Source organism: Procambarus clarkii, chromosome 26 (assembly GCF_040958095.1).
Source record: "Procambarus clarkii isolate CNS0578487 chromosome 26, FALCON_Pclarkii_2.0, whole genome shotgun sequence".
NCBI classification, from domain to species: Eukaryota; Metazoa; Arthropoda; class Malacostraca; order Decapoda; family Cambaridae; genus Procambarus; species Procambarus clarkii.
Window position 1 is genome coordinate 26,595,084 of NC_091175.1, and position 23,686 is coordinate 26,618,769.

General features: G+C 46.5%; 1 protein-coding gene across 1 annotated transcript in view; it reads right to left on the minus strand.

The window, feature by feature from the left end:
* Positions 1 to 23,686, minus strand: part of LOC123756874 (chondroitin sulfate proteoglycan 4) — a 261,088-nt gene that overhangs the window by 23,712 nt on the left and 213,690 nt on the right. The window contains exons 14-16 of the mRNA XM_069331572.1: positions 15,272 to 15,412; positions 14,184 to 14,414; positions 83 to 275 (exon numbers count right to left, since the gene is read on the minus strand). Coding sequence (XP_069187673.1) covers positions 83 to 275; positions 14,184 to 14,414; positions 15,272 to 15,412 — 565 coding nt within the window. The remainder of the gene's footprint in view (positions 1 to 82; positions 276 to 14,183; positions 14,415 to 15,271; positions 15,413 to 23,686) is intronic.

Sequence of the window (23,686 nt, forward strand, 5' to 3'; positions counted from 1 at the left end):
TTCCTGCTGAGCGGGACTGAGACAAGAAATCGGGGCTTAACCTTAGGAGCTTAACCTATAAGTGGAAGATGAGAACACTTACCCAAGTTAGAGGAGGAGATGCGAACAGTGTTGCCCTCCCAGATGGTGAGACCCGTGTTGTTGATGACGAACGGCGCCTCGTCGTTGAGGCCGCGGACCGAGACGTTGACTACGGCGGGAACACTCTGCCGCACCCCAGACACCGCCACCACGCTGAAGGTGTCCTGGAGCCGCTCAGACCCGTCGTGCACGTACTGAGGGGAACACAGTGTTAGGACGTCAGTGTTAGTCTTGTAGGGTTCAAGAGACCATACCTCACCTAGGAGACTGCTGAAACGATTTTATATTCGAAGTTCATTTTGTGTGTGTGTACTCACCAAATTGTGCTTGCGGGGGTTGAGCTCTGGCTCTTTGGTCCCGCCTCTCAACTGTCAATCAACTGGTGTACAGATTCCTGAGCCTACTGGGCTCTATCATATCTACACTTGAAACTGTGTATGGAGTCACATCACAGTCACTCCACCACATCACTTCCTAATGCATTCCATTTACTAACTACTCTGACACTGAACAAAATCTTTCTAACGTCTGTGACTCATCTGGGTACTAAGTTTCCACCTGTGTCCCCTTGTTCGTATCCCTCCCGTGCTGAAGAGTTTGTCTTTGTCCACCCTGTCAATTCCCCTGAGAATTTTGAAGGTGGTTATCATGTCTCCCCTTACTCTTTTGTTTTCCAACGATATGAGGTTCAGCTCCTTTAGCCTTTCCTCGTAGCTCATTCCTCTCAGTTCCGGGACGAGCCTGGTGGCATACTGCTGAATCTTCTCTAACTTTGTCTTGTGTTTAACTAGGTATGGACTCCTGGCTGGAGCTGCATACTCCAGGATTGGTCTTACATAAGTGGTATACAGGGTCCTGAACGATTCCTTACACAAGTTTCTGAAGGCAGTTCTTATGTTGGCCAGTCTAGCATATGCCGCTGATGATATTCTTTTGATGTGGGTCTCTGGGGGACAGGTTCGGTGTGATATCAACCCTCAGATCTTCTCTCTATTTGACTCTTGCAGGATTTCACCTCCCAGATGATACCTTGAGTTCAGCCTCCTACTCCCTTCGCCTAATTTCATTACCTTACACTTTCCTGAATTGAACTTTAGCAGCCATTTTCTTGACCATTCCTCCAGTTTGTCCAGGTCATCCTGTAGTCTCTGTCTATCTTCATCCGTCTTGATTCTTCTCATAATTTTTGCATCATCAGCAAACATTGAGAGGAACGAGTCTATACCCTCCGGAAGATCGTTTACATACATTAGAAACTGGATGGGTCCAAGTACAGAGCCCTGTGGGACTCCGCTGGTGACATCTCGCCACTCTGATGTTTCCCCCCTCACCGTTACTCGATGTTTCCTGTTGCTTAAGTATTCCCTTATCCACTGGAGCACCTACCCTTTTACTCCTGTCTGTTGCTCCAACTTTTTTTAACAGCCTTTTATGGGGTACTGTATCAAAGGCTTTCTGGCAGTCCAGGAAAATGCAGTCGGCCCACCCTTCTTTTTCCTGCCTGATTTTTGTTGCCCGGTCATAGAATTCTATTAAACCTGCAAGGCACGATTTACCATCCCTGAACCCATCTTGGTGGTGCGTTACAAAGTTATTCCCCTCCAGATGCTCTACGAGCCTTTTCCTCACGATCTTCTCCATCAACTTGCATGGTATACAAGTTAGGGAAACTGGCCTGTAGTTCAGTGCCTCCTGCCTGTCATCCTTCTTGTATATTGGGACTACGTTGGCTGTCTTCCAACTTTCTGGTAAGTCTCCTGTTTGCAGTGACCTGTTATACACCGTAGAGGGTGGCACACTTAGTGCTTCTGCACCTTCCTTTAGTATCCATGGTGAGATTCTGTCTGGCCCAACAGCCTTTGTCACATCCAGCTCCAGCAGACACCTTTTGACCTCATCACTGGTGAGGTCAAATTCCTCCAAGGTTGCTTGGTTTGCTTCCTCCTCATTTAGTGCAGGGGCTTCTCCTTATTCTATTGTGAAGACCTCCTGGAATCTCTTGTTGAGTTCTTCACACACCTCCTTGTCATTTTCTGTGTATCTGTTCTCCCCTTTTTGCAGTTTCATCACTTGTTCCTTCACTGCTGTTTTCCTCCTGATGTGGCTGTGGAGCAGCTTTGGTTGGGTCTTAGCTTTACTCGCTATGTCATTTTCAAACTGTCTCTCTACTTCCCTACTCACTCTGAGGTACTCATTTCTGGCCCTCTGGTATCTCTCCCTGCTCTCCTGTGTTCTGTTATTTCTGTAGTTTCTCCATGTTCTTTTACTCAGTTGCTTCGCTACCTTGCATTTCTGGTTGAACCATGGGTTTTTCTGTTTTTTTCGTTTATCTGTGTGTGTGTGTATTCACCTAGTTGTATTCACTTAGTTGTGCTTGAGGGGGTTGAGGTCTGCTCTTTCGGCCCACCTCTCAACTGTCAATCAACCGCTTCTAACTACTACTACTATTTTTTCCCCCCACACCAAACACACACACACACACACACACACACACACACACACACACACACACACACCAGGAAGCAGCCCGTGACAGCTGACTCCCAGGTACCTATTTACTGCTAGGTAAAGGGGGGCATAGGGTAAAAGAAACTCTGCCCATTGTTTTCTCGCCGGCGCCCGTGATCTAACCCGGGACCACAGGATCACGTGTCCAACGTGCTGTCCGCTCGGCCACCGGCCCCACCAACTCCAATAGGTGTGTACTCACCTATTTGTACTCAACCATTTGTGCCTGCAGGATCGAGCATTGACTCTTGAATCCCACCTTTCTAGCCATCGGTTGTTTACAGCAATGACTCCTGTCCTATTTTCCCTATCATATCTAGTTTTAAAATCATGAATAGAGTTTACTTCCACCACCTGCTCCTTAAATTCATTCCATTTCCCCACTACTCTCACGCTAAAAGAAAACTTCCTAACATCTCTGTGATTCCTCTGAGTTTCCAGCTTCCAGCCAAGTCTCTTTGATACTCTGATATATCTTTTCTTACGTGGATTCCATCATTGAAGATGGAAAGTATCCATCTTTTCCTAATACACGCCTGCTTCTCCAGTGTGTGTGTGTGGGAGTCACTTGTGAGGAGACAGCCCGTTCTTTTGAGCGTTCACAATGTCACTGAACTGATGTACTAAATTGCCTGAACCTAATCAAAGACCATCGAATAGAAAACGGGAAATCATGTCACTTCTGCGAACCGCTGTGATGTTTAATAATTTTTTTTTATAATTTTAGTTTTTGGACCTATGTGGATTTATATGTCGAAATGCAATGTACTATTGAAGAGAACGAGATGAGAAATGTAAAAAATCTGGCCAACGTTTTCTCATTTATTTCAGTCTTGACATAGTACTGCAGAACTCTAATATAATATTTGGTCAAGCAGAATTTCCCTTTACAAATTCCAAGCATCAATCCATGTTGATGCATGGGGAAAAAATAATCTTACAGTGATCTACTAGCTCTTTTGCAACCAGTTTAGTACCTTACAAGGGGATACATGCTTGTAATGCCGTAGCAAGTGCTCCACACAGGACCATAGGTGGGACCAAAGAGCTAGAGCTCAACCCCCACAAGCACAAGTAGGTGTGTACACAGTGCTTCAGTGCGTCTTTCAGTACCCTCGGTGAGATCTTGCCAGGGTCTGTGGCTTTCATTGCATCCAGCTCCTCTAATTGTTTCTTTACTTCCTCTGGTGTCAATTATGTTTCAGTTAGTCTTCAATCTGGTAGTGTACGTTCTCATAGAAATCGTAGAGCTAGAGTCAACTTTAGTTCTTGTTAGAACACCTCTACGAACATTCTCTGTGCGGCTTCTGCCTTACTATCGCATGATCAAATGATAAATGCAGATATATATTTTCTTATTAATAATACAACATCGATGAAATCATGGAATTCAATATTTATAAAGAAATGCAAGGTGCCAGTAGCACAAGCACTCAGTATAGTGTGGAGGAAGAACTTGGACATGGGGGAGATACCAGATGCACTTAAATCAGCAGACATAACCCCTCTACACAAGAGAGGGAGCAAAGCATTGGCAAAGAATTATAGACCAGTTGCACTAATGTCCCACATAATAAAATTATTTGAGAGAGTGATCTGGAGTCAGGTCACCAGTTTCATGGAGACCAATAACCTTCACAACCCAGGCCAACATGGATTTTGAGCGGAAAGATCATGCCTCTCAAAGCTACTTGACCACTACGACAAAGTCACTGAGGCATTAGAAGAAAAACAGAGTGCAGATATACACGATACACGAACTTCGTACTCATTTGAAGTCCGTGTATTCCTATTAGACAGGATGAGAGAGGAATGTAAAGCGAGTAGAGTGCGCCTATCCGCTCCCCAAGAAGTATGGGACAATACCCGAAGGTGGGTAAGGGCCTCAGAGCATTCAACACGAAGGTAAGAGATATGGGGCGACCAAGACAAACGAGTGTCAAAAATCAACCCCCAAAAGCTTACCGAATCCTTGTACACAATGGGGTGACCATAAAGCAACAAAGAAGGATGAAAAACGACACGCTTCCGAGTAAAAGTAATAGCACAAGTCTTAGACGTACAGAACCTGAAGCCAAGATCGGTGGCCCAAGACAACACAGCATCAATCACAAGTTGAAGCCGGCGTTGAAGAAGAGGCGAATACCACCCTGACAGCAAAGGGTAAGATCGTCGACATAGAGCGGAGAAGACGCCTGAAGGAAAAGAGGAAAGAAGACCATTGAGGGCAACCAGAAAAAGAGTAGTGCTCAGAACACTACCCTAGGGCACACCTTCGTATTGCTGAAAAGAGGCAGAGAGAGCGGTACCAAGCCTCACACGAAAGGAACGACAAGAGAGGAAGCTGCGGAGAAAGAGAGGGAGATGACCACGAAGGCCAAAAAAATTATGTTGGGATAGAATATGACATCACCAAGTGGTGTTATAAGCCTTCTCCAGGTCAAAAGGGACGGCAACAACGGAGGACTTCGCAGCAAAAGCAGTACGAATATAGACCTCCAAGTTCACCAGGACATCTGTTGTGCTGCGGCACTTGCGGAAACCAAATTGAGAAGGGAAGAGGTGATGATGCTGTTCTAAGAACCACATCAGACGAACGTTAACCATACATTCAAGAGTTTGCAGACACAACTTGTGAGGGCAATAGGGCGAAAGTCCTTAGGGGATGATCCCAGAGATCCTGGTTTGCAAACAACGGTTTGAGGACAACGGCATCGAGCCAGTCCTCAGGGACTGACGACGACTCCCAGATCAGAATATACAGAATCAGTAAATATTGAGACGTGCATGGAAGAGATGGCGAAGCATCTCATAATGAATGCCATCGGAGCCCGCCACCGTAGAACCGAAGAGGGCCAGGGCAGACCGAAGTTCAGAGAGAGAGAAGGGATCGGTATAGGGAAGGCAAAGAGGAGTACTGAAATCCAAAGGACAAGATTCAATTACAGGTTTACGAAGAAGGAAAGATTGGGGAAGGTGAAAACCAGAGCTAACAGAAGAAAAGTGGGAACCCAGTTCGGTAGCGACCTGCAACGGGTCCGCCACAAGAGTACTCTTGTGGCGAACCCGTTATGGAGGTCCTCCACCCCTCCATGGAGGTGAAGGACCGGTGAGACATCGGGAATGAACTTACCCGCTATCTTGCGGATACGCTTCCAGATCTGCGGCAGAGGAGTTTTGGACGTAATGGTGGAGACATAAGACGCCCAACATTCACATTTAGCCGTATGGATGGCCCTACAGGCCACCGCACTCGCCTTCCGAAATAAAAGAAAAGAATCGGCCGTCTGTCGGCGGCGGTGTCTCTTCCAGGCTTCACGCTTATAGCTGACAGCCCGAGCACAGTCTGTATTCCACCAGGGAACGCACTTTTGTGGGCCCCGAGAGGAAGAGCGAGGAAAAGAGCAGAGAGCAGCATCAAAGACGATGTCAGGAAAAAGGAGGAGAGAGGGAGGGAGAGGCAGAAGGGAGAGGTCAGAGAGAGCAGCACTGAGGGTAAATAGGTTCCAGTCTGCCTTAGCAAACTGTTACCTAGGGAAGGAGAGAGGAGGGTGAAAAGAGAAAAAGGTAACAAGGATGGGGAAATGGTCACTTCCATGGAGGTCATCATGAACCTGTCATGTGTAATCTAAGGAAAGAGAAGACGAGCAAAGAGAAAGATCAAGACAGGAAAGGGTGCGAGTCCGTGAGTCCAAATGCGTGGGCTCACCAGAATTCAGAAGAGACAGGGAAGAAGAGAGGATGAACGGCTCAAGAAGGCGACCCCGGGTATTCATCAGAACATCACCTTAAAGGGAATGACGACAATTGAAATCACCTAGCAGGAGCACAGGCTCCGGCAAGGAGTCCAGTAGGTGTTTCAGATCGGGAAGAGAAAGCAGGACACTCTGGGAGAGATAAATGGAACAAACGGTGTACCATTTCCTCACAAATATACGAGCAGCAGAACAATGGAGAGGCGAAGAAAAAAGTAAGGGGACAAAGGGAACATCAGAGCGAATCAAGAGAGAAGAGTTAGGAGCTCCAGCAACAGCTGGGGGATGGGGGGGGGGAGAGAGAAAGGAATAGCCACGAAAGCATCCAGGACGAGCACCAAGCATCGGCTCCTGGAGACAGACACAAAGGGGCAAAAACAGCGAAATCAGAAGCTGGAGTTCAAGGAAATTGGTGTAATAACCATGAACGTTCCATTAAAGAATAGACATCGACGAGAAGAGGAAGGACAGCAACAGAGAACAATGAAGAAACAAAGGCGAAAAGGGAACACAGCACGTTAAAGAAGAGCAGGATCAGGGTCAGGGTCAGCGAAGTCAGGGTTAGGGGGCATGGGTAACCTGAGTAAAGAAGGAGTGAAGGGAGCTAGAGGACCGACCAGGGGCAGAGGAGTAGGATCCGGAGGAGGAAGAGGGGGGGGGATAACTGAGGGTCAAGGACAGCAGCAGGAGGGGAAGAAACCAGGGGATGCACCTCAGCAAGGGCACCAACCAAGAGGGAAGCAGGGGCCAAAGAGACCTCCATAGCAGGAACAGGGGCGTAACCACCGAAACGGGAGGGGACGGATCGAGAGAGTCAGAAGTAGGGGCGAGGAAGAAAGTGAAGCCTTTTTACCCACCGGGTAGGAGGAAGGAGAGGAGCCAGGCACACGCATCTGACTCAAAGAGACAGGTGTCCCAGCAACTACGTACTGGGCAATGGATTCCAGCGTCTCAAAAGGAGAAGCAGAACGAGAGCATACACGACGGCCGTTGGGAGAGCGATGGACATCAGCCCGTACTGACAGGCGGCGTGGAGAGCCAATAGACGGAGAAGGGTGGGAAGGAGGATCGGAGGGAGACAAGGAAGAAGACACAGGAGACATGACAGACCGGGCAGAAAGAAGGGGAATCCCAGACAGAGGACCAGCAGGGGACCCTTCGGGACAGAACTCAAAGGAACAGAGGAGGGGGCGGTGGGCATATCAGGGTCCAAGGCCTGGAAACAGTTTTGAGTCTGAGGAAGGTGGGAAGGACGAGGAGAGGAGGAGCGCAACACGCAAGCATAAGAGATATTAGCATAAGGTGGGAGACAGCGAACTTGGCGCTTCGCCTCAGGAAAAGACAAACGCTCCCATGCATCAAGTTGAGGACAGCTGCCTCAAGCTTGTAATGTATACACGCACGGGAGAAGGTAGGGTGGGCCTCACCGCAATTGAGGCAGCGAGCCTGGGGAGAAGCACACTTTGACTTAGAGTGACCTTCGCCCCCACACAAAGGACAGAGAGAGATAGTTCCAGAGCAGCGGAGGGCACCATACCCAATCCTCCAGCACTTATTACAGAGCCAAGGAGAGGGAATGTACTCCTGGACAGAGCACCTGGCACCAGTAAGAATGACAGGGTGGAAGGGTCCTACCATCAATGGTAATCTTCACAACCCGAAGGGGTTGACGGCGACGACCACGAGGGGGACGAGTAAACGAGTCTACTTGGAGGACAGAATGGCCCTGGGCATCGAGGATATCAAGAATATCTTCGCGGCAGTCCTGGAGATTCCGAACACCGGTAGCAACATTTGGTGGGAGGAGAATAATGCCAACACTGGCATTAAACCGAGCGTTCTTGGAGACCCAAACAGGGATCTCACCAAGGCAGGACAAGGCGGCCAAGCGAGAGGCTGCATCCTGAGAAGCAGTAGCAACGACACGTGTACCGAGACGGGTGGGGGTGGAAAGTAACAGAGGCATCTACGGTATCAACAAGGTACCTATGGAGGGAGAAATCGTCAGGAGGTGCAGAATCAAGAGGGAGGGGATCAAAGTATTTGGCCCACAAAGCGGGACCAAACAAGGCTTGATATGCATCAGTACGGGAAAGAATCGAGCGAGTGCGGCCATGTCGAGGAGGCGTTGAGAGCCCCCAGAGAGAGAGAGATCTGTTAAAAAGGCGCAGTAGTCACAACTAGAGACTGAGCCGTGCCAGGGGACGAGGTGGTCACCACTGGGGGCTTGGGGCTCGACCCAACCACAGAGGAGGGAGGGGAGCCGAGGGGTCAGAAAGGTCAAAGGAGGAGTAAGATCGGGGCCCAATGCAGCGGGGGCAACAAAGCCCGGTCTTCCAACACGGTCCGACTTGGGGGCCTGGTCGCCCACCCCACGAGCCTGAGAAGGTAAAAAGAGGAACAGAATTTGATACAAGTACGAAAAGAAATACATTCATTCACAAATGTGCCCCCATACCCACCATGGAGCCACAATTAGAGGCAGGACACCCAACAAGAAGCTATCGCCGATCATGTCAGGGCCACTTAGGGGTGCGTCGTGAGTATATGCCCCACAAACGCCACCTTAAGAACCGTCAGTCCATCGAGATTGGGTTCAGTGATGAAATGGAGATTGACAATAGAAGGTTCCCCTTCCTCTCAACGTTGGGTTCTACAGTTCTACGGGTGCAAGAGTATACCTCCTCAAGCACCCGGGCGTCAAAATAGAAGAAGTCCAAAAGAATAACCAAAACAAGCAAAAGGTCGGCAGGAAACAAGAAGCAGATAGGAGAAGAGGGGGGGGGGGCGGGGAGAAACACGAAATATAAGGAAAAGGAAAAGCGATCCGGCACAATTGGAGAAGACAGCAGCAGGAGCATAAGGCCACAAAAGGACAGAGGACTATCCAATGGAGCATCACACTCCGGCAGTCGACCATCATGCCCCCTCACGGCGCCAACGGGCCGGATGAGGGATGGGGAGTGGGTAGACGAGATAAAGCACCTAAATTATTGAGATCGTCTCAGAGCTCTCCAAATGTACTCACTAAAAAGGAGATGAGAGAGATATCAAATAATATACACGTGGAAAATACTGGAGGGAACATGGAGGCCCAGGTCCCTAATCTACACAGTAAAACAACAACATACTGGAGTGAACGATATGGAAGAAAAGGCAGAATAGAACTATAGAAGAAAAGGCAGAATAGAACTAGTGAAGAGCAGGGGTGCCATAGGCACAATCAGAGAACACTGTATAAACATCAGAGGTCCACGGTTGTTCAACGTCCTCCCAGCGAAAATAAGAAATATTGCTGGAATGGCAATATCCCGTGCACATCTTCAAGAGAAAACTATATCATTTTCTTCAAGAAGTTAATGAAGAATAAAATATATTATTATATATTGAATATATTATTATTCAAGTACATATGTGACTAGTACTAGTCATACCTGTACAGTAAGTATACCATGGGTCATACAACTGACCACGTGGGACCATGCTAATAAGTTTCATCCATTCCGGGTTTTTCCCCTCTTTAATCTTATTCTCGTTTCCAATTAGGTTGTTTCCAAACCAATTTCTCACTCTGCCATTTGGTCGGTCTAGTAATTAGGCTTTCAGAGGTTTCGCATTTCTGAACTCATGTCGGTGTATTATGGTCAAGTTATTCTCTCTAGGAGTTACGTCATTCTTTCTCATTATTCCCTGAATTACGTTCTATTGTTTGCTATTTAGGGACACGTCTTTAGTTAACTATTTAGTGCAGGTGGTGAGGGAGTTTAGGCGTTCCACTTAAGCCCATTCCAGGGGCCCGATTCACGAAATAGTTACGCAAGCACTAACGAAACTGTCCATCTTTTCTCAATCTTTGACGGTTTTGTTCACAGTTAATGAGCTCCGAAGGACCAGGAGGCTGTTTATAACAATAACAACAGTTGATTGGCAAGTTTTCATGCTTGTAAACTGCTTAATAAATGAAACCAAAGTCGTCAAAGATTGAGGAAAGATGTACACGTTCGTAAGTGCCTGCGTAACTGCTTCGTGAATCTAATCCGGTTCCCAAGGCCTAGCGTACGCTGTGTGGTCGTGTTGGAAACCGATTCACATCGGATATGCAACTCCTCCCCCCCCCCTTATAGTCGCATCAGATATATCTCTTTCATATTGTGAGGAACCAACCCTGTCAACAATGATAAACGATCCTTTGAGTGGTTCTTCATAGGTTTTCACAGCTTTGCATAGGATCAGTAGAGCTGTAGAGCTCTTTGTAACTGTATCCAATTCGTTCTCTGACGGAGTGCTCTCCAGTATCAGTTCTGGCTTCACTTTTAAAAACCTCTTGTAACCTTTCATCAAACTATCATTCCACGTTACTGTTATTTCTAATGACAGGTTTGTCCACTAGATAATTGTATTATGATTTCCACCTTTCGTGGTAGTGCAGAGCTGGCTCGTCAGCCTCAGAGGCTAAGTTATTCTCAATATGTTCCTCTACTTCTCTGCTATAGTTAATACCCTCCACACGCGTCCATGCTACAGGTACTTCCGCACACACATCCTTGCTACAGGTACTTCCCCACACACGTTCCAGCTACAGGTACTTCCCCCCACACACGTTCCTGCTACAAGTACTTCCCACCACACACGTTCCTGGTACAGGTACTTCCCCACACACGTTCCTGCTACAAGTACTTCCCCCCACACACGTTCCTGCTACAAGTACTTCCCCACACAAGACCCTGGTACAGGTACTCGCCCACACAAGACCCAGTTACAGGTACTTCCCCACACATGTTCCTGCTACAAGTACTTCCCCACACACGTTCCTGCTACAGGTACTTCTCCACACACGTTCCTGCTACAGGTACTTCCCCACACACGTTCCTGCTACAAGTACTTCCCCACACATGTTCCTGCTACAGGTACTTCCCCACACACGTTCCTGCTACAGGTACTTCCCCACACATGTTCCTGCTACAGGTACTTCCCCACACACGTTCCTGCTACAGGTACTCCCCCACACACGTTCCTGCTACAGGTACTTCCCCACACATGTTCCTGCTACAGGTACTTCCCCACACACGTTCCTGCTACAGGTACTTCCCCACACATGTTCCTGCTACAGGTACTTCCCCACACATGTTCCTGCTACAGGTACTTCCCCACACATGTTCCTGCTACAAGAACTTCCCCACACACGTTCCTGCTACAGGTACTTCCCCACACACGTTCCTGCTACAGGTACTTCCCCACACACGTTCCTGCTACAAGTACTTCCCCACACATGTTCCTGCTACAGGTACTTCCCCACACACGTTCCTGCTACAGGTACTTCCCCACACATGTTCCTGCTACAGGTACTTCCCCACACACGTTCCTGCTACAGGTACTCCCCCACACACGTTCCTGCTACAGGTACTTCCCCACACATGTTCCTGCTACAGGTACTTCCCCACACACGTTCCTGCTACAGGTACTTCCCCACACATGTTCCTGCTACAGGTACTTCCCCACACACGTTCCTGCTACAGGTACTTCCCCACACATGTTCCTGCTACAGGTACTTCCCCACACATGTTCCTGCTACAGGTACTTCCCCACACACGTTCCTGCTACAGGTACTTCCCCACAAACGTTCCTGCTACAGGTACTTCCCCACACATGTTCCTGCTACAAGTACTTCCCCACAAACGTTCCTGCTACAGGTACTTCCCCACATACGTCCATCTTGAGGTTGTCTTGAGATGATTTCGGGGCTTTAATGTCCCCGCGGCCCGGTCCTCGACCAGGCCTCCACCCCCAGGAAGCAGCCCGTGACAGCTGACTAACACCCAGGTACCTATTTTACTGTTAGGTAACAGGGGCATAGGGTGAAAGAAACTCTGCCCATTGTTTCTCGCCGGCGCCTGGGATCGAACCCGGGACCACAGGATCACAAGTGCAGCGTGCTGTCAGCTCGGCCGACCGGCTCCATGCTACAGGTACTTCCCCACACGCGTTCCTACTACAGGTACTTCCCCAAACACACGTTCCTGCTACAGGTACTTCCCCACACGCGTTCCTACTACAGGTACTTCCCCAAACACACGTTCCTGCTACAGGTACTTCCCCACACGCGTTCCTACTACAGGTACTTCCCCAAACACACGTTCCTGCTACAGGTACTTCCCCACACGCGTTCCTGCTACAGGTACTTCCCCAAACACACGTTCCTGCTACAGGTACTTCCCCACACGCGTTCCTACTACAGGTACTTCCCCAAACACACGTTCCTGCTACAGGTACTTCCCCACACGCGTTCCTGCTACAAGTACTTTCCCAAACACACGTTCCTGCTACAGGTACTTCCCCACACGCGTTCCTGCTACAGGTACTTCCCCAAACACACGTTCCTGCTACAGGTACTTCCCCAAACACACGTTCCTGCTACAGGTACTTCCCCACACGCGTTCCTGCTACAGGTACTTCCCCAAACACACGTTCCTGCTACAGGTACTTCCCCACACGCGTTCCTGCTACAGGTACTTCCCCAAACACACGTTCCTGCTACAGGTACTTCCCCACACGCGTTCCTGCTACAGGTACTTCCCCAAACACACGTTCCTGCAACAGGTACTTCCCCACACGCGTTCCTGCTACAGGTACTTCCCCAAACACACGTTCCTGCTACAGGTACTTCCCCACACGCGTTCCTGCTACAAGTACTTCCCCAAACACACGTTCCTGCTACAGGTACTTCCCCAAACACACGTCCATGTTATAGGTACTTCCCCAAATACACGTTCCTGCTACAGGTACTTCCCCAAAGACACGTTCCTGCTACAGGTACTTCCCCAAACACACGTCCATGCTATAGGTACTACCCCAAATACACGTTCCTGCTACAGGTACTTCCCCAAAGACACGTTCCTGCTACAAGTACTTCACCACACAAGACCCTGGTACAGGTACTCGCCCACACAAGACCCAGCTACAAGTACTTCCCCACACAAGACCCAGCTACAGGTACTGCCCCACACAAGACCCAGCTACAGGTACTTCCCCACACAAGACCCAGCTACAGGTACTGCCCCACACAAGACCCAGCTACAGGTACTGCCCCACACAAGACCCCGCTACAGGTACTGCCCCACACAAGACCCAGCTACAGGTACTGCCCCACACAAGACCCAGCTACAGGTACTGCCCCACACAAGACCCAGCTACAGGTACTGCCCCACACAAGACCCTGCTACAGGTACTGCCCCACACAAGACCCTCGTACAGGTACTGCCCCACACAAGACCCTGCTACAGGTACTGCCCCACACAAGACCCTGCTACAGGTACTGCCCCACACAAGACCCTGCTACAGGTACTGCCCCACACAAGACCCTGCTACAGATACTGCCCTACACAAGACCCCGCTACAGGTACTGCCCCACACAAGACCCAGCTACAAGTACTGCCCCACACAAGACCCTGCTACAGGTACTGCCCCACACAAGACCCAGCTACAGGTACTGCCCCACACAAGACCCTGCTACAGGTACTGCCCCACACAAGACCCTCGTACAGGTACTGCCCCACACAAGACCCTGCTACAGGTACTGCCCCACACAAGACCCTGCTACAGGTACTGCCCCACACAAGACCCTGCTACAGGTACTGCCCCACACAAGACCCTCGTACAGGTACTGCCCCACACAAGACCCTCGTACAGGTACTGCCCCACACAAGACCCTCGTACAGGTACTGCCCCACACAAGACCCTGCTACAGGTACTGCCCCACACAAGACCCTGCTACAGGTACTGCCCCACACAAGACCCTGCTACAGGTACTGCCCCACACAAGACCCTGCTACAGGTACTCACCGATATAAGGCCCTGCTGCAGCTGGAGCGGAGTGAAGGCCTCCACCCTCAGACGCGGCCTGGTAGAGAGCTCCAGCTGGCCGGCCGTCGGCTGAGACGCCACTAGGTACTGTGCAATTTTGTCGCTGTAATACTCCGTGAGCACCGTCACCACCGACGCCGTCACGATCGTCTGGGACCCTTCGTCCACCTCCAGCAGCCCCGCCGACAGGTAGATCGTCTTGGGGATTACCTGGAGCAACATGGTCATGCATTTACATACAGGTAAAAATGGCGTCTCAAAACAAAGCGTTCATATAGGTGCATTATACAGTTCAACTGGACCAGATTCACGAAGCAGTTACGCAAGCACTTACGAGCGTGTACGTCTTTCTCCAACCACTTGGGCTGAACGGTAGAGCGACGGTCTCGCTTCTTGCTGGTCGGTGTTCAATCCCCGACCGTCCAGTGGTTGGGCATTATTCCTTCCCCTCCGTCCCATCCCAAATCTTTATCCTGATCCGTTATCAGTTCTATATAGTCGTAATGGCTTAGTTCTTTGCTCTGACAATTCCCTTCCCTTCTTCAATCTTTGACGGCTTTGGTTACATTTATTAAACAGTTTACAAGCATAAAAACTTGCCAATCAACTGTTGTTATTGTTATAAACAGCCTCCTGGTGCTTCAGAGTTCATTAACTGTTTAATAATTGTAAACAAAGCCGCTAAAGATTGAGAAAAGATGAACAGGTTCGTAAGTGCTTGCGTAACTGCTTCGTGAATCTGACCCCAGGTTCGTAAGTGTTGCGTAACTGCTTCGTGAATCTGGCCCCTTTCTCATACTTGGTCATAACAATATAAATTCACTTCTACGAAAGTTGTTTTAATGGAGAATGTTTCTGAACATTTGTGAACATTACTGTAGACTATTATAACATTACTGTCTCCATGCTAATTACCTAGTATCAGTTTCAGTCAGAGTAACAAGAGCTGTCACTAGAGACGGAGCACAAAATGATCAATAAGGTGTTTAAATACCAATAATCTCTTCTCTGACCAAATCCTGGCCACAAATACAACTGAGAATCTCCTGGTGCTTGGAGCCCCTTACCTGGATAGCGAAGACGAGGCGAGAGAGGCTGGAGATCCCGTTGGTTACGTCGAAGACGAAGTGGTCGTTGGTGACGTTAGTGCCCACCTCCACGTACTGGACTCGACCCTCGTTAATGAGGGCTTGGTCGAACACACTCACCTGCCACACACGAGTACATAGAGTGCCAGCAATGTGTGGCACTGTCCTCGGCACAGTGCCAGCAGACATTACTCTGCTGGTACTGTGTCTCAATAGAGTACTGTGTCTCAATAGAGTACTGTGTCTCAATAGAGTACTGTGTCTCAATACAGTACTGTGTCTCAATAGAGTACTGTGTCTCAATAGAGTACTGTGTCTCAATACAGTACTGTGTCTCAATACAGTACTGTGTCTCAATACAGTACTGTGTCTCAATACAGTACTGTGTCTCAATAGAGTACTGTGTCTCAATACAGTACTGTGTCTCAATACAGTACTGTGTCTCAATATAGTACTGTGTCTCAATAGAGTAGTGTGTCTCAATAGAATACTCATCCTTGACTACCTCCCTCAAGAAAGAGTATCTATCCCAAGAGAGTACCTCCCTCAAGAGAGTACCTCCCCCAAGAGAGTACCTCCCTCAAGAGAGTACCTCCCCCAAGAGAGTACCTCCCTCAAAAGAGTACCTCCCCCAAGAGAGTACCTCCCTCAAGAGAGTACCTCCCCCAAGAGAGTACCTCCTTCAAGAGAGTACCTCCCCCAATAGAGTACCTCCCTCAAAAGAGTACCTCCCCCAAGAGAGTACCTCCCCCAAGAGAGTGCCTCCCCCAAGAGAGTACCTCCCTCAAGAGAGTACCTCCCCCAAGAGAGTACCTCCCCCAAGAGAGTACCTCCCCCCAGAGAGTACCTCCCTCAAGAGAGTACCTCCCCCAAGAGAGTACCTCCCACAAGAGAGTACCTCCCCCAAGAGAGTACCTCCCCCAAGAGAGTACCTCCCCCAAGAGAGTACCTCCCTCAAAAGAGTACGTCCCCCAAGAGAGTACCTCCCCCAAGAGAGTACCTCCCCCAAGAGAGTACCTCCCCCAAGAGAATACCTCCCACAAGAGAGTACCTCCCCCAAGAGAGTACCTCCCCCAAGAGAGTACCTCCCCCAAGAGAGTACCTCCCTCAAAAGAGTACCTCCCCCAAGAGAGTACCTCCCCCAAGAGAGTACCTCCCCCAAGAGAGTACCTCCCCCAAGAGAGTACCTCCCACAAGAGAGTACCTCCCCCAAGAGAGTACCTCCCCCAAGAGAGTACCTCCCCCAAGAGAGTACCTCCCTCAAGAGAGTACCTCCCCCAAGAGAGTACCTCCCCCAAGAGAGTACCTCCCCCAAGAGAGTACCTCCCCCAAGAGAGTACCTCCCACAAGAGAGTACCTCCCCCAAGAGAGTACCTCCCCCAAGAGAGTACCTCCCCCAAGAGAGTACCTCCCACAAGAGAGTACCTCCCCCAAGAGAGTACCTCCCCCAAGAGAGTACCTCCCCCCAGAGAGTACCTCCCTCAAGAGAGTACCTCCCCCAAGAGAGTACCTCCCCCCAGAGAGTACCTCCCCCAAGAGAGTACCTCCCCCAAGAGAGTACCTCCCCCAAGAGAGTACCTCCCCCAAGAGAGTACCTCCCCCAAGAGAGTACCTCCCCCAAGAGAGTACCTCCCCCAAGAGAGTACCTCCCCCAAGAGAGTACCTCCCCCAAGAGAGTACCTCCCACAAGAGAGTACCTCCCACAATGTATCTTGTACTGAAAATTGCCAGGATTTAGCTCTCTTGTTAACTGTGATATATAATTTATGTGTGAGCCTTGATGTGCATGCATAAACAGTCTTACTAATGATATATAGAAGCGCGTCTCCCATAACGTGGTGTTGCATAAACGTCGGCCTGTTATCATACAATAACTGTGTCTGCTTAGTAGAGTGTTATAGTGGCTCATCTTGAGGAGTGAGGGGCGGCGTTCATCACCCTGTGGAGGCTGAGGTGATTGTCAGCCCGGGGCCGGATGGTAACGATTGTTGTCCTTGTATTCTTATTTTTATAGTTTTCTACACTTGGGCTGGACGGTAGAGCGACGGTCTCGCGTCGTGCAGGTCAGCGTTCAATCCCCGAATGTCCAAGTGGTTGGGCACCTTTCCTTTCCCCCCGTCCCATCCCAAATCCTTATCCTGACCCTCAAGAGTCAGGATAAGTGCTTCCCTTCCCAGTGTTATATAATCGTAATGGCTTGCCGTTTTCTTCTGACAGTTCTCTTCCTTTCGTTTTCAGAGTCCAGTTAAGTGCCACCCTTTAGGTGTGGCACTAGGGAGTGCCACTCGTTAGTGGGGGTGGCACTCAAATAGTCAGCTAGAAGGAATAGTCTCACATATCTTTCACAGATATCTTACCTAGGAGCTTTTGAGTAGTGTTTAGCACAAAGGGCGCTACATAGTCTTCCTGGGCTTGGGCTTCACATTCCATTATATAATGACGCAAAGTATGCGAACAGTTCCGCTGACGGAGTTTACAATTAGTCAACCATACATCAGCAGATGTTATAAACTGCCAGAGGTACTTATGGCCGAGCCTAAGCCTAGCAGTGGGGACATCTAGAGGTCTACCAACCTGACTGGATTACTTTCATAAATAACTTATTTAATTTTTAGTATTATTATTTTGTAAATGAATGTATTACTGTTGTTATTGCTCTTGTTACTTTGTTGCTCCACCTGGTACTAAAGTTCTTAGGGAAATTGTTGCTGTTGCTGTAATCTCTATTATTATTATCACTCAAAATTTCCTGGTTCTCTCTTTTAGTATTCAGGCACAGATGACTTCTCTTTAATAAAACAATGTCATATCTCTATATTTTGAACGGAACCTCGTACACGGGATCTCTGCAACATGGAGGATTAATCTTTGGCTTTTGTGCTCAGCTTTAATGCAGCATAACTGAACGCTAGATATAATTGTACACAGGTATTGCAATCTATATATATATATATATATATATATATATATATATATATATATATATATATATATATATATATATAGAGAGAGAGAGAGAGAGAGAGAGAGAGAGAGAGAGAGAGAGAGAGAGAGAGAGAGAGAGAGAGAGAGAGAGAGAGAGAGAGAGAGAGAGAGACAAGGGGGATAAATAGGGGATAAATGGGGGACGAAGCACATAAAAAGATTAATCAGATGTAATTGGCCTGTTATGTTGAAGTGTCTTCTGTGTTGGCATCGTTATGTTCTGGTCTTGTCCTTACTCTCATGGTGGGTAGAGTAAATAGTTCTGTGATTTGGGTGTTCATGGTAGGTCGCTCTATTCTTATGTGAATTGCTTCAAGAATTTGTAATCTTCTTACATCTTGGGTTTTGTCTATTATAGAGGTATTTTTGTTCAACATTTCTCTTGTTAGGGTGATGTCATGGGCTTGTCTCATGTGATTCCTAGGGGCACCGGATTGAAGATGGCATGTCAAACGCCTCGTCAGCTTGGTCGACGTCATACCTATGTACTTACATTGAAGGTTACATCCTTCGTGGGGGCAAGTGTACATGTATACAACGCTTGACTGCTGTAGAGGGTTCTCCGTCGGCTTCGGGCTGTTTTTGATAAGGAGTTCGGAAGTCTTCTTTGTTTTGTAGAATATTATCAGGTTTATGTTTTGGTTAGTAGTGCTTTTTACTCTTTTATGGATTATTTCTTTCATTATTCTTTCCTCTTTTTTATGTTCACTGTGAATGGTTGATTTGTAATATAATTTTATTGGAGATATTGTGGTTTCTGTTCTAGGTTCAGGATTATACCATCGGTCCAAGTGTCTTCTTATAGCAGCGTTTATTTCCAAGATATGAGATGATAACAAATTTTTGAAGCAATTCACATAAGAATAGAACAACCTACCATGAACACCCAAATCACAGAACTATTTACTCTACCCACCATGAGAGTAAGGACAAGACCGGAATATAACGATGCCAACACAGAAGACACTGTTCAACATAACAGGCCAATTACACCTGATTAATCTTTGTATGTGCTTCGTCCCTCATTTATCCCCCATATATATATATATATATATATATATATATATATATATATATATATATATATATATATATATATATATATATATATATATATATATATATATATATATTTTCATTGAATATGACCGCATATTCTGTATTTATTATTTTCTGGTTTAGGGCTTCTATCCCTCTAACTATTTTCTTAGCATCAGGGCTTAATTGGAATAGGAGTTCTCCAAAACTCATTTTCGTACTTTTAAGGTGAAGAAAAGAAGTGATTTACTATAGAGTGTATTACACTTATTTGTATAATTTGCACGACGTTTCGAACCTCCATGGTTCATTCTCAAGTGAACAGATCTTACAATACTAGTTGATTTTATACCCGCATTAGGTCAGGTGATAATACAATGAAGGTGAAAAACATGGGGGGATACATAAGGGATAAACATAGGGGCTGCAGAAGGCTTATTGGCCCATACGAGGCATCTCCTATCTAAACACAAAGATAAATCCAGTGTAATTGGCCTGTTATGTTGGACATTGTCTTCTGTGTTGGCATCGATATGTTCTTGTCTTGTCCTTACTCTCATGGTGGGTAGAGTAAATAGTTCCGTGATTTGGGTGTTCATGGTAGGTCGCTCTATTCTTATGTGAATTGCCTCAAGAATTTGTAATCTTCTTGAGACAAGCCCATGACATTACTCTAACAAGAGAAATGTTGAACAAGAATACTTGCATAATAGACAAAACCCAAGATTCAAGAAGATTACAAATTCTTGAGGCAATTCACATAAGAATAGAGCGACCTACCATGAACACCCAAATCACGGAACTATTTACTCTACCCACCATGAGAGTAAGGACAAGACAAGAACATATCGATGCCAACACAGAAGACAATGTCCAACATAACAGGCCAATTACACTGGATTAATCTTTGTGTTTAGATAGGAGATGCCTCGTATGGGCCAATAAGCCTTCTGCAGCCCCTATGTTTATCCCTTATGTATCCCCCCATGTTTTTCACCTTCATTGTATTATCACCAGACCTAATGCGGGTATAAAATCAACTAGTATTGTAAGATCTGTTCACTTGAGAATGAACCATGGAGGTTCGAAACGTCGTGCAAATTATACAAATAAGTGTAATACACTCTATAGTAAATCACTTCTTTTCTTCACCTTAAAAGTACGAAAATGAGTTTTGGAGAACTCCTATTCCAATTAAGCCCTGATGCTAAGAAAATAGTTAGAGGGATAGAAGCCCTAAACCAGAAAATAATAAATACAGAATATGCGGTCATATTCAATGAAACATGTTTGAAAGAAAACCTGCTGCCAGTATACACCAATATATATATATATATATATATATATATATATATATATATATATATATATATATATATATATATATATATATATATATATATATATATATGAAGATGTATTAATATACGAAAGTACTTAAGGAAATTCCTGTTTCAATTGTTCCTTTGTGGTCTGACACTCACATTTTTAATCACGTGTTTATTTTTCGTGATTTACACACACACACTCACACACACTGTGTGAGTGAGTGTGTGTGTGTGTAAATCACGAAAAATAAACACGTGATTAAAAATGTGAGTGTCAGACCACAAAGGAACAATTGAAACAGGAATTTCCTTAAGTACTTTCGTATATTAATACATCTTCAGAAGGAGTGATTTACAGGTCAAATCATTTGAACTGTAAATCACTCCTTCTGAAGATGTATTAATATACAAAAGTACTTAAGGAAATTCCTGTTTCAATTCTTCCTCCGTGGTCTGGCACTGTCATATATATATATATATATATATATATATATATATATATATATATATATATATATATATATATATATATATATATATATATATATATATATATATATTAGTATATTTTGGTAGCAGTCTTTCCTGTAGACATATATTATTAAATATGACCGAAAAAGTAAGATTAATAATTCTAACACGAATTTTCTCAATCTTTCGTACATTTCTTTTCACTGTTGGAGGTAATTCAAAAATCAATTCTCCAAAATTCATTTTTATTTCTAGTCTGACGCGACACGAGCGCATTTCGTAAAACTTATTACATTTTCAAAGACTTTAGTTTACAAATACACAACTGAATAGAACTTACACATCTCCGGTTTTGTTTATATCTACATTTGAGTGAGGTGGATGGGGTGAGGTGGCATTAATAGGGTATTAATTTCATCAACACAAGACAGAACAAGAGGTGGCATTAATAGGGTATTAATTTCATCAACACAAGACAGAACACGAAACAATGGGTATTGAATAGAAGTGTTTGTAGAAAGCCTATTGGTCCATATTTCTTGATGCTTCTATATTGGAGCGGAGTCTTGAGGTGGGTAGAATATAGTTGTGCATTAATTGGCTGTTGATTGCTGGTGTTGACTTCTTGATGTGTAGTGCCTCGCAAACGTCAAGCCACCTGCTATCGCTGTATCTATCGATGATTTCTGTGTTGTTTACTAGGATTTCTCTGGCGATGGTTTGGTTGTGGGAAGAGATTATATGTTCCTTAATGGAGCCCTGTTGCTTATGCATCGTTAAACGCCTAGAAAGAGATGTTGTTGTCTTGCCTATATGCTGGGTTTTTTGGAGCTTACAGTCCCCAAGAGGGCATTTGAAGGCATAGACGACGTTAGTCTCTTTTAAAGCGTTCTGTTTTGTGTCTGGAGAGTTTCTCATGAGTAGGCTGGCCGTTTTTCTGGTTTTATAGTAAATCGTCAGTTGTATCCTCTGATTTTTGTCTGTAGGGATAACGTTTCTATTAACAATATCTTTCAGGACCCTTTCCTCCGTTTTATGAGCTGTGGAAAAGAAGTTCCTGTAAAATAGTCTAATAGGGGGTATAGGTGTTGTGTTATTTGTCTCTTCAGAGGTTGCATGGCGTTTCACTTTCCTTCTTATGATGTCTTCGACGAAACCATTGGAGAAGCCGTTGTTGACTAGGACCTGCCTTACCCTACAGAGTTCTTCGTCGACTTGCTTCCATTCTGAGCTGTGGCTGAGAGCACGGTCGACATATGCGTTAACAACACTCCTCTTGTACCTGTCTGGGCAGTCGCTGTTGGCATTTAGGCACATTCCTCTGTTCGTTTCCTTAGTGTAGACTGCAGTGTGAAAACCTCCGCTCTTTTCCATGACTGTTACATCTAGAAAGGGCAGCTTCCCATCCTTTTCCATCTCGTATGTGAAACGCAGCACGGAACTCTGCTCAAATGCCTCCTTCAGCTCCTGCAGATGTCTGACATCAGGTACCTGTGTAAAAATGTCGTCAACATACCTGCAGTATATGGCCGGTTTCAAGTTCATGTCGACTAAGACTTTTTGCTCGATGGTACCCATGTAGAAGTTTGCAAACAGGACACCTAGAGGAGAACCCATGGCAACCCCATCTACTTGCTTATACATGTGCCCATCCGGGCTCAAGAAGGGTGCCTCTTTAGTACAAGCTTGGAGTAGTTTCCTCAGAATATTTTCTGGTATGTCAATGTAGTACAGGCTGAATCACGATTCTGTTGGACGACATATTCGACCTTGAGACACAAAAGAAGGTCACTACCAAAGATACCTTACAAGCAGAACTTATTGCAGAAGGAGGAAAGAATCGAGGCAATTACAGAAGCACCATACTGTCCCCCGAGCTCAAAGCGGCAGCTAAAAGCCTTCGTGAGAACAAGGAGATAGTTGTCAGGAGAGGTGACAAGTCGCCAATATATGTCATTCTTAAAAAAGACGAATATCTGGCGAAAATGAACATCATACTCTCTGACCAAACTAAGTTCCAAAGGGTAACGAAGGACACTACAGCCGAATTAAAAGCAAAGGTCAACAAACTGATCGAAACTGTGAACGCCAAGAAATCCGGATTCCACCTGCCAAAGATCATTGGGGAATATAAACCTGGATATGCGTATGGAAATGTCAAGACACAGAAGCCTGGAAACCCACTTCGGCCAATCATTAGCCAGATACCCACACCCACGTACAGACTGGCGAAGCGACTCAGCGGCCTGCTGACTCCTTATGTTCCCTGCGCCTTCAGCCTGAAGTCTCCAAAGGAATTTGTTGACTTACTGCGGGGCACACGGGCCACAGGGATAAGAGCCTCGTTGGACGTAGAATCGCTGTTTACCAACGTACCTGTGGACGAGACAATCGGGATGATAGCCGACAGAGTGTATCGTGATCCAGCCTGTACTCCTCTTGACATACCAGAAAATATTCTGAGGAAACTACTCCAAGCTTGTACTAAAGAGGCACCCTTCTTGAGCCCGGATGGGCACATGTATAAGCAAGTAGATGGGGTCGCCATGGGTTCTCCCCTAGGTGTCCTGTT